Source organism: Diuraphis noxia, unplaced genomic scaffold (genome assembly GCF_037042655.1).
Source record: "Diuraphis noxia isolate RWA-SAM2 unplaced genomic scaffold, SU_Dnox_SAM2 contig0002, whole genome shotgun sequence".
Lineage (NCBI taxonomy): Eukaryota > Metazoa > Arthropoda > Insecta > Hemiptera > Aphididae > Diuraphis > Diuraphis noxia.
Window position 1 is genome coordinate 16,117,226 of NW_028301712.1, and position 12,750 is coordinate 16,129,975.

A 12,750-nucleotide genomic window follows, 5' to 3' on the forward strand; every position below is an offset into this window, starting at 1 on the left:
AAAATAAATATTTTTTTCAATAAACTGAAATAAAGTACCTAACTAGTAACTAAAAAACCAATTATATATGTTTATAAAACGCCCATAGAGTAATATTTGTAATATTTGTATGTTATTGCGTGTTTCGCCATTGTAGGTTTAAAGACAGATTGTAGTATGATAACAATGTTCTCATTTCTGAAAGTTTCAATATCACGCATTTATAATATAATAATAATAATAACAATAATAATCATAATAGTTCATGTTATTCTATTTACCAACTAGATAATGTAGATATTGTGAACTTGTTTTTATTTAAAGGGTGGAAAAACAGTACGGATTAAGAATGTTATCCGAATACTTTTTTTTTTACTTTCCGATTTTACAACACTTATGATTCTTAGATTAAATGATTGCCTAGCGCTCTCTTATTATAGCTGGAAGTTTAGTTAATAAAATTTTTATACTCTTATATTACCTAAACACGCATATAAATTTAAAAACGTTATATTATGATTCAAATATAAATAAAAATACCTACTAAGCAAAAAATAATAACAATAATATATTATATAATAGCCCTTTTCTTACTTGTCTAGTTAGTAATTTTCAATTTTTGTTTTGCATACATAAATGATAAAAATAATAAAGGTTACAAATGTAGGTAAAAATGTTTGAAATCACTAATTGTCTAAAACAATTTAAATAAGATGATTTATTCCGTATGTTAATCGTATGAAAATTAATTTGTAATCAGGAATTAATTAATCAATTTATTATACTTGTCACTTGGTGCCTATGTATGCGTATTGTTACTGACTTTTAGTTTTTAGATTTAAACTTCATACAAATCATACAATAGCATCGTTCTTAAAATATAAGTTTTTTTTATCAAATATCAAAAAAATTATTTGAATATTGAATGTATATTTAGTTTACTAAGTATCGATTTGATTATTTTTATTAACGTTCTAAAAATGTATACCTACTTAATGTTATGAATAATGATATTCGCATTATTACTTCTCATTTGATTTCAGAATAGGTATGAATATTAATATTTTTGTAATGTTGTATATAATTTTGATTATTAAAATAAAGTACATGATTTGTTATGTTTTAATAGAGAGATATTTAAGAGTAATATTAAATTATGAAGCTATACATGGTGTAATAATGTGAATATCATTACAATAATTTGTAATCAAATACACATATGAGTAGGTAGAGTAGGTACTCAATTCACTACATACAATAAATAATAAATAATTAATAATAATAATAACTATACATATACATTTATTCTAATAGCCATAATAGTTGCCGATAATTAAGATCAATACAAAAATAAACATAATTCATTTCGACATCATACTCAGTGGCTTATTTAGGATTTTGTTGAAGGGGGGGGATATACGTTAGCAAACACACTTGCCATCGAAATCACAATATTATAAACAAGTAACAAATAAGAGATCAAGGGGGGATCTATCCTCCGTATCCCCCGCACCGTATAAATACGCCACTGAGTCATAATTGCATATATAGGTATCTTTGAACAGGCCAAGATAAAATTTTGTAATTTAACGAATAATTCAACGAAAAAATATTGTTATTTATAAATTTATAATACATAACAAGATAATATTTGAAGTGTATAAATTCCGTAATGTTTTATAAACAAAAAAATTAATTTTCAAAAAGTTTTGAAACTAAAGTATTTTCTTGGTCTCTTGGATAACGGATAACCCATAAGTTTATGCTATAGTTTGATTAAAAACGATGATAATATATTGCGTGATTTGAATATTTACCTTATATTTATTAATCTTTTTATTGCAATATGTATAGATCAAACACGCAAACGCACATCTACAAGCATTTAAATTAATTTTTTTCTTGTATCTGAAACAGATTTGTGACAGTTAAAATTAAAAAAAAAAAAAACAATAATATAATATTATTATATTTCATTATATATTTATGGTTCGTCAGAAACGAAGCACTTCATATAGACTTCAGACTCCCGATGGTTAAATCCTACATACAATATCTCTCAATAAATTTTTTGGCCAACTAAACAACGCCAAAAGTGCATAATATTTCAAACTCAGCGATAAGCCTACCTTCTGGCGTCTCAATCGCGGATGTCATCCTCATGATACCCTTTCTCAATACCAATAAGATGTACTAAAAAAAAATACACCTAGATTAACTAATTATTATGATGTCATATATTATTATTTATTTATTCATTTTTGTAATTTACTGTAATTTACTGAATATATAGTAATTAATTTATGCTTAACAACTTCATGTTAAAAATTTCTATTATATCAATAAGTTCGATGACCTTGTATGTCAAAAACACTTTAAAAAAAAAATTTTATATTTATTTGAATAAAAATAATAATATAAAATGTGAAACGTAATAGGTAGGTAATAATATATACTAAGCTAAATAATTTGACAATCCATATTTTACAATAATAATAAATTATTATTATTACTAGTAATAATAATATAATCTATTCTTCATAATAGGTATAAGTTTATAACTTAAATACAACTAACATTTAATATTCACTATTTAGGCTTCAGCATCTATACGGTTTGATAACCATATACCAACTCTAATTTCCTACAATCATTTGAATATCGTATCTTGCATTATTTTGGTTCCAATTTGTTCGAGAACTCTGATAGTTTATTATTATCATCACCAGCAATACACCAAGCATCTACATTATTTAGACGCCTACTCGTCGATTAATAATTCAACGGCCGGTGGTTTTAAACTCGAACGGTCTAAACTCAAATGTTTGGGGCTTATAATTTTTGAACGTAAACGATTTTCCCATTGAATACACTAATAATAATAATAATATAAATTATAATAATACATGAATGTATTTCATGGGTCTAAAACAACGGGTAAAATAATAATGATGATAATAGTATTAATAATAATAATAATAATAATACGCGAACGATAATTCCATAGATTGTGCGTTGGATCAACACAAAACAGCTTCGCAATGAGCCATACACGGCTATTTCATATTATAAATAATAACAATAATATTATCGTGTTAAATTGTTTTTCTTAAACAGTATCGCAGCCGGCCGGCAGAGGTCGACACGGTACGGTCGCGCGCCCAGGCGACGGCGGCAAACGATGAAAAAACCGGCTCCGTCGGCGGCCCCACCACGTCCGCGTGTAGTGCGCGTCGGACGGCCCAGCATTCGGCCGGTGGCTTTCTACGTGTGTCGTGTGTTCTTGTGTGTGCGCTTCGTGTCAGTTCGTCCGCGAGCATAATATTATTTTAACGATATTTTTAGTATAAAATACGATTAAAAGTTTACAAGCGAATCGTTCGACGGCGGAATATTTCGGTTCTAACTATTAATTAGATATTATACTCGAAATTGTTTTTTTTTTTATTACTATTATAATTGCAAGATATCGGATGTGTGCGACCGCTGACACGCGACAAATCGGTATTTTCCATTCCGCCACGATGATGTGTCGGTGTTGATCTCGACTAGCCCGGACTACGAATAACTACAAGCGGCAGAGCCATGAGGATTCTCCTGTGCTTTTTCGTCGTCTACTTATCAGGTTGGTGGTTTTTCAAAAATTCACTATTGTTATTAAAATATTAATCATTCGTCGTGCAGTCCGCCGCCATCTGAAAAATAATATAATGTAGTCCGCGAACGACCGACCCGACGGCCCCGGGGGGTTGTATGCTCTCAAAATTTATCGCGATCGTCTTAAGCTCGGTAAATCCTATGCGTGTGTGTGCGTGTGCGGGTAGGTAAAAAATATACATTCGACCGACAACAATAAATTTCGTTTTATGTGGAAAAACCCCTCGTCGTACGTGTATGCGTCGTTCTTTTATTTTGGATACACGTTCTTTTTTTTTACCTGAATTAAATATTATGGTATGGCACGGGGCAACAATCCGGACGACACGACGGCGAGAAAAAAAACGGATCGGACACCGCTGTGCTATTATAGATAGTTTTGTAGTATGGGACGTTCGAAAAACACTCGGCCGAAGCTGATACGTACAAATAATATTATTTTTTCGACCTATTCCAACCGTTTTCAACCCAATCTCAAATCTTTCAAATATATTATTATATTTTTCGTTTCGTTGATATTTTCAAATATTTTTGTGTTATAAAAACTGTACAGTATTGGTGTATAAATGCATAATAATATAATGAACTTTTTTTTTTTTAATACCTACTTAAAGATTAATAAGCACCAACATTGAAAAAAAAGTAAAAACTGAGTAGATTTAATTCTTATTCAATAAGAACAATAAAAATAATTATTACACTTTTTTAATGCGTCTTTTGAGATGAGACTCGTTAGACAAAGACTTTATTTATCTGCACTCTGGCCAGGGAAAACAAACTCAATGCTTCGCGAGTAACGTTTTTTCTTTATTATTTTTATATTTTATACAGTAGCTATACCGATAAAAAGATTTTTTGCGTTACCTATTATTTGAAACAAAAATAGTTGGTACCTACGCATATAGCATGCACATAATAAATGTATTTCATCCTACGTTCCTACATAGTATATAGTTATAGTATTGAAATTTTTAGGTATTGTTGCAAATATTTTCGTACTGTTATGATTTGGATTGTAGTTGCGGAAATTTCTGGTGTAATGTTGTTGAATTTTAATGAGTTTGGAAACCGATTTTCCGCTTGTCATGGAAATATAACAACTGTTTCTTACCGATTGTACACATTTTACCGTCCATCGTATTTTTTCTTCTTTAGTAGGTACTTTAATTTTTTTCATTTCAATACTCGGACTATTATTGGTATGTTCATGCAGCGTTCTGCGCACTGTTAAAATCTCGGATGTCCAATTCAGCTGCATTTGATCGAGATCTACAAAACTGATAGTCTAAAATAAATGCATTGTTGAGAACCACTGTTGGGGATAAGGTTTTCCAGTTTTTACAATGATGGGGATATATTGTGCACCTATTTGCTCAGGTAAAACGTATGTAGTATTACACTTACACTGGACGTGCAGCATATTGACAGGCCGGTGTTGTGTGCCCATGCGTTTATTTTGTCTGAACGACCGAAGGTCTTTTAGTGTAAAATAATATTTTGATATTTTTTTTTTAACTCTCCTTTCTTTACACATGATGATATCATATATTTTTGTGCGTGCATTAGAATGGCCCGGTTTTTATATTGTGATTCGGGGGCCACTGTACACATTAAATCCATAGGGAACGGATTTCAAAAATATTATAATATACAAACGTAAAATAATCGGGTATATGCATGTAATTTGTTCAATAATAAATCGACAATGTTTGGACTTGATCCAAGACGTCAGCGTGAATGTCTAAAGTATTTGATGTATACACGCGTAAATGTGAACTCGAATTGCAGTCACGTTCTGATGGTTAAAAAACGTTTTATATTTTTTTCTTCAAAACGTCGCGTAGCCGACGAAATTAGCGAAAAATATAATTATTATTTTCTTCCGGGGTGGTCTGTACCGTGACCCAAGACTTTTTTGTATGCCTTAAATAATATAAAATCATAATATTGTTTAGTGTTTTACCAGGTTTTTAATTTGTATACAAAATCTCTTCAAGTAATGCAATTATTATTATATCTTCAATATTTTAAGATAGTTTTATAATTCTCTGCTCCTTATTTCTGGGTGCTAACCATGTGTTATAAAAATTAATTCGTTTTGCGTCTGCCAATATATGAAATTATGCACTGTGTTGTAGCAGTGGATCTGTGGATCTGTACTAGTACTCAGTCTAGTCCTCGGTCTAGTCCACGGTTATCTACGGTTATCTACTAGTAGATAACCGTGGTCTAGTCATTCACATAGCTGAATTCTGATATTCAAAAAAATATATTATAATTTGATTAAATGCATAACATTTTGTTTGAAAATATATTTTAATATACAACATAAACTAATAATATGTTAACTAGAAATACATATTTATTAAATCATCATTAATTAATACAAGAGTTCTAGTTTTTGGTTAAATAAATCTAAATAATTTAACGTTTGCATTTGACTATACAATCAACTTATCAATTGATATAGATACAATTAAATGCATGGCCTGGGAAGGCCTATATCCGATTCCCTAAGTATAAAATGTTTAGAAATTAAATAAAATCTTTTAAATATGTTAACATTTCATAATTTTTTTTTTTATTGGATTTACCTACCTAGGCTAATTTCAATGAATTAAAATGTACGTAACCTACAGGTTATTTTGTAGTAACGTGAGATTGCTATAATTGTGCGGTGACACATAGGTTTTTTATTTCTTCAGCGTGTTTTAGTCACCTTGTTTTTTGATTTGATTAGGAAAAGCACTTAATCCTTGCCTAGTGGAATCTTATACTTTCTCTCTAGCCGGTATTTGTTATGAATCGCCGTCATCTTTCTTCGAAATATTAAACGAATTTATTGCATATTAGGTATTCTGTTGGTAAATTATTTTTTATATTTAGATTATTTAAAATAATGGGAACACATAGCTCACAAATTACAGTGCATCATTGGTTGTATCTCGAAGGTTTTTTTTATTTTTCTATCCAATATGCTAACGGAAAGAAACGGAAAGATACTGTCTTAATTATTTCGGTTTATGACATATTATACGATTCTTTAACACAGTCGTGCTTAAATTGCGGCAGTGTTATGTGTTTTTCTCTCTATGATTTTGTTTTCAGGCATCTTAATTATTGTCGCCACATGACGGCCTAACGACCGTTTATATATTTTTGCCGGTTGCACGACGTTCGGCATTGTTCTTGGGCCCCCATGGTGGCTGCGCTCTAATTCTTTCACCTAGGGTACGGAAAATTGATCGTTTACTACCCACAACGAAATATTCCGATACGGCGATCTATTATCCTATTTAATCTAAAATGTCCCACTAATATTTTATAAGGCTCAATATTAATAAATTAATAAGTAATGATACAGTAAATTTCCAAACCTACTTTTTTGTAGGTATTTAATATAATTTAGTGGTGAACAGAATGCGCAGAAAAAATAATAGTATTGTATCTCATTAATTTATTACACAATTTTTTTGGCACTTGAATTTATTTCTCAACTTTATTATTGGTATTATTTATTTTCATACCTAATACTAGGGCTGTTCGATTATTTTTTTTACCACTCGATTATTAATTTCACGTTTTAATCGTATATTTCGATTAATCGAAAATTAATTGTCATTCCAAAAATCTATTTTTAACGACAGATTAATCGATTTTTTGAATGACTCATTAACCGATTAATCGATTTTTTTAATGTCTGATTAACCGATTAATCGATTAATCAATTTTTTTATTGACTGATTAATCGATTTTTTTAATGACTAATTAACCAATTTTTTACTATGGATAAATTGATTCCTTAACTTCTACACAATTTTAGACAAGATTTGCAGGATGACTATGACATATTGATGTAGATGTCCACTTACTTTTATAATATTATCCTCAATACATTCCGAATCAGTTAGCAGAATGCAGACGATAAGATAGAGTGCATAGCAGCCATATAAAAGTAAACACAAACACACAAAATGTAAAAAGTGCTAAAAATAGAAATTAATTCGAACCGTCAAAGCACGATTAAAGATAATCTTATCTTTAATCATGATTATAATAGGAAATTCGATTATTAGGTTAATAGGAAATTCGATTATTTGATTAATCGGAAATTCGATTATTTGATTAATCGGAAATTCGATTATTTCGATTATTTGACGATTAATCGAATTTTATAAAAACCGTAAAATAATCGATGGGAAAAAATTATAATCGTTATAATCGATTAATCGAAATAATCGAACAGCCCTACCTAATACCTAAACTACTATGATTCGTGTTAATTTTATTTTTAAGGTCGAATTATTCGATTACATCTAATTGTATTTTGTATATTATCAATCATCATTGCTTCAGATAAGATCGGTCTGATCGTTGTAATATGTGACTTGTGAAAGTATTAAGATTATTGTCGCAAGACTCAAAAATCTACAATAAGAAAAACCTCAAGTTTTATATTTTATGACAATTTTGGCATATTATAACACCTCTGAGATGTTTAATAAACTAATAATATAATCTCTAAATGTCAGTTGGTCTAAATCGTTTTCACACATGCTTTGAAGAATTTTTACTGGTATAAGGTACTACTGGTATTAGGTTATTGACAATAATAATGCTATATAAACTCCGTTATTTGTGATGTTATTTACATACTATATAATATTGTGTTTTCATATAGGTATTTCTCAATCGTTTAGAGACAATGTATACCTATTTAGAATTCGCAGAACGTGCAGTATTTACGTAACAAACATGGTAACAACCAAATCACTATGAATATAATATTTTTCTTCGAATTTTGCATTTATTTTGATATTTTAAACTTTACTTGTGATAAATACCAATAAAATAAAATAATTTCAAGGCTATTATACGTACAATTATGATGATAAAATAACCGGTTGCATGTTACATTTAAATATAATTTTCCCCAGCTACCGTTTAAGGTCGATGGGGTTGAGATGCGTGTAAAGTGTAAATATTCAATTTCACTGGCGATAAATCATACAGACATATTCTTTGGTGCTCTCTTGCTGTGTACAAGACAAAGAAGACCCCATCGTAATATACTGTCGGCACTAATGTCGAATCTCATTACTGTCGAATAAATTTTCGGACCATAATACTAAACTACAAAACGTTATTGCTATGATATTTTATCCCGACACACGTTTGTAAATGCGTGTAAGCTGTGGGCGTAGTAGTATAGTGTAGGTATAATATTTTTAGTTTTTGTCATGTTTTTTACTATTTTTTTATTTATACATATATTATAATAAATGTTGCTGAGAAACTGGTTTTACACGATATTGGAACCTGTTTTAATATAGCGGACACTACACGCGTATTATACGTGGGCCGTTGCAGCAGCAACATATATGATCGATAGGGCGCTGCCGCCGGTCGTTAGACAATTTTTATAAATCTCCTTCTCGTTTAATACGTTTTCTATGTTAATGACATAAATTTGCGTTGGGTTGTTTATTCATCTTATTCTAATTAAAGATGAGCAAACTTACGGTATATTAAACGTGATTGTTGTTTTTTTCATACAGCGAATGTTGATGTGTACTTGTAACATAATATAATATGTTATTAAATATTATTGTTGATGCTTTTCGTACGAAAAATATAAATGTATATTTTGTTATTGTTCAAATCACGAAATAATAATCAATTGAAATTCCTACTTGCATATTGTATAATAATTTATAATTAAATCATAATATTAACAATAAACGTTTCGTATGATAAAATTAGGAAATTAAATATTTTTTTAATTTTAGTTATTATTACGCATACGGCATATTGCATATACATACCAAACCATTTTTCTAAGCAAGTTTTCGTTATATAGATTATTATAATATTATTATTAGTTGGCCAGAATGATATAAGCGGGTCCACACGATTTTTTTAAATGTCAAAGTTGTGCAATCGCAGCAACAGCTACAACAAACTACTTCTGTGGTCGTCTGCGGTGTATTTGTATTTTGAAAGCGGTGGTTGAACGCGAGCCAGCCTCGCGCGTGTATGCGCTACGACAGCAGTGAAGGCACACGACTTGTCGTGACTCGGAAACAATGGACGGTGGCAGTACGTCTGCGGTCCACCCAGTCATCGACGGCGGTGGTGGACGACCAGTTCGCGTCCATTAACGTAGTCGGTTAGGCTTTTAAGTGTGTATACAGTATACGCAGCGATTAAAGACCCAGTGGCCAAGAGAGGAAAGGTTATTATAATAGGACTACGAAGAATGGAAAGAAAAAAAATCAAAATAATAATGGTTTTGTTCGTGCCACGAGCCGACCCAATGCGTGACTGGCGACAATATCGAAGTACAGACCAGAGTAATAAAATATCCTGAAAAAAAGGTGCTAATTGAGATTTGCATGTTATGTAAGGGGGCCTCCTCGTTGATGAAATATTTTTGTCCAATAAGCAGTTACCAAAAAAAAAAAAAAAAAAAACAGCATGTGGATAACACATGAACGCCATGTAAATTGTAAACTACTCAGTTGACAGTGCGTAGGACGTAAGTATAGATACGATTATGCATTTTCGGTATAATCTAATAAATGCCTTGCTAAGAATCTGGCAAGTTGTCAAAAAATATTATAATATCAATGTATATTACACTATTATTCACAGTTGCCCGAAAACTTGTTTTTTTCTTCCCATCAGCCGAACGTTTACATTATCATCTTGAATTATTTCGATTGACCGAAGAGAGTGACAAATACTGATATGACTATAGAACATTTTATCGTCCATGAATAATTCCAAATATATATATTTTTTTTTTTAAACATCGATATAGATGTATAGATATGTTTATGTAAATTATGTTGACGAAATAAACAGTTCGGTTTCAATATGCAACTATATTAACTACTTTAGTATGGACTATGATATAATAAGCTAAATGTACAATTTACATATTTTCATCTGATACATCATAATGTAATTAAAAACTACAAAAAGTATGTTGACACGTTTATCCGCCTCGGGATTTTCGGATTTTTTAAAAATTATTTTTCCCCTTAGTGTCACTAAAACATCACCACCACTCTCTTCGTTTACCATGCCATTTCAGAATATTCAATTTCAACTGTTTCGGCTCTCGGGGTCGGTTCTGCAAATCCTGTGGGTCTGTAATAATACGTATGTGAGATGTGACACATATACACACACCGTGTATACAAAAACGGCGGCCATCTGCCAGATTGCTTTTTAATGTCGGCCCTGCAGCGATTCTCCGGGATATTTTCTACGACCACCCTTGTTAGAAACCCGCGTGTAAGCGAAAAATACCGTTTTTATTGGACATTTTCCTGTAAAATTAAATATTATTATTTTACGAAAATGTATGATTTTTTGACGCTGGTTTCAGCTGTCATTGGACTAATGTAATTGTGAACTCATGCAAACGACTTTCGTTGTTTTGTATACGTGATGACAATATTCTAAGTCATTTATTCTTAAAAACCTCCTGAATATACATTTATCTTAATATATAGGTGTCTTACGTTAATTATAGAATATTAAACTTAGAAGTCGTATGTCGTACAATAAATTGATCGTGATCTGTCATAGATATAAAGTAATAGATAACGAATTCAATCATGAAAAATGATTAGTATGTTTATTAAAACACTCTTTCATTCTTTGTAAGAATTTTTAATTTAATTTAGATTGTTTGTATCCAAGTAAAATTCATAATACTATAAAAATCATCTTAGTACCTATTATCAATTTATTTATATAAATAAATTATGTATATTTATTATTTATATACAGTGAAAACTCTCTATGACGAACCTGAACTGTGTGATTTCTTTCGTTATTGAGAGTTTTCGTAATAGATAGTAATAGGTTTTAAATCAAACCAATCATTATAAGTTAACTTAATGTTATTTACGTAATATAGAGTTTTTCGTTGTAACGAGTTTCGTTATAAAGACTTTTCACTGTATATATACTGTGTTATTTTATTACTTGTGCCTGATGGCTGATACACTTGGTAAATGTTATTTTAAGTATTTCCACCTATAAATTGATAATTTAAGTTAATTCTAGTATATTATAAAGTTATAGAAATTCTAGATATTTTACTTGACATGAGTTACAATTGAAATTAATCAGTACTTTCACTATGATGTATTATCATTATGATCATTATCATTATTTTTACTAATTTCGAAAATCAATTTTTGGAGACAAAATTTTTAATATTTGTTTTGATAAATTTATTTGTTATAAACTATAAGTGTTTATAAAAATAGTAATTGATTTGAACGTATACATTATATAAATGTAAAATGCGGTGAGTCATTTCGTAAATGTGAATAGGTAGTAAAGAAGAAATATCTACTTTTAATTAATTAGTTATTAACAAAATATATGTATGTGTATTGTATTTAATTAAAGGATAATTAATGTTTGATACAATTATTGTTTATCAAATTGATTTATAATTAATAAAACATTTAAAAATAATCTATTCCTTTCGTGTTCTTGTCTTTTTTCATGTGTATCATTGTTTGTGAGATAATCGTTTTTTTATTAAAAAAAATGTATCTTGTGTACTTAAGAGTAAAGACCGGTTCTTACCAGATGTGTTCTTTGTACAGCCTACGCTATTGTTTGTGGATAACACCATCGTTAGTCTTGATTAAAATTTTTTTTACCCCAGACTCCGGTAGGCGTCTAGCGATCCAATCTAATCACTCGTAACCAATGCGAGGTCAAACTAAACCAATACTCTTTACTCGTAGGTACCTTCATTAATTATTATATACATCTAGTAAATAACATGCGTTAATTGGAAAAGTTACACAAATCAGATCGAAAATCGCATCATATTTTATATAATAATAGTTAATATTATGAATATACGGGTCTATAAATTATTATTTTTTATTGATATGTATTCTTTTTTGGGAATTAATGTCGACCATTGGATGTTAGCATTATTGTATATAAATGAAACTATTCTGCGGTGTCCGAACTACTACAGTACTACAGTTATATCAATCTAAACCACAATACTTTAGCAATTACATAGTTATGCTTATGATAATCTGAGTGTTGTAAATTTATATTTTTAAT

The 12,750-nt window shown here is 29.8% G+C and overlaps 1 protein-coding gene across 3 annotated transcripts in view; it reads left to right on the forward strand.

Annotated features, from left to right (window-relative positions):
* Nucleotides 1-3,212: 3,212 nt before the first annotated feature.
* Nucleotides 3,213-12,750, forward strand: part of ed (hemicentin protein echinoid) — a 53,216-nt gene continuing 43,678 nt past the window's right edge. For 2 of the 3 annotated variants that reach the window (XM_015511442.2, XM_015511450.2), the window contains exon 1: nucleotides 3,214-3,604. In XM_015511442.2, coding sequence (XP_015366928.1) covers nucleotides 3,565-3,604 — 40 coding nt within the window. In that variant the 5' untranslated portion in view covers nucleotides 3,214-3,564. Of the gene's footprint in view, nucleotides 3,605-12,750 lie in introns of all 3 variants that reach the window. The other variant, XM_015511458.2, reaches the window with a different exon arrangement.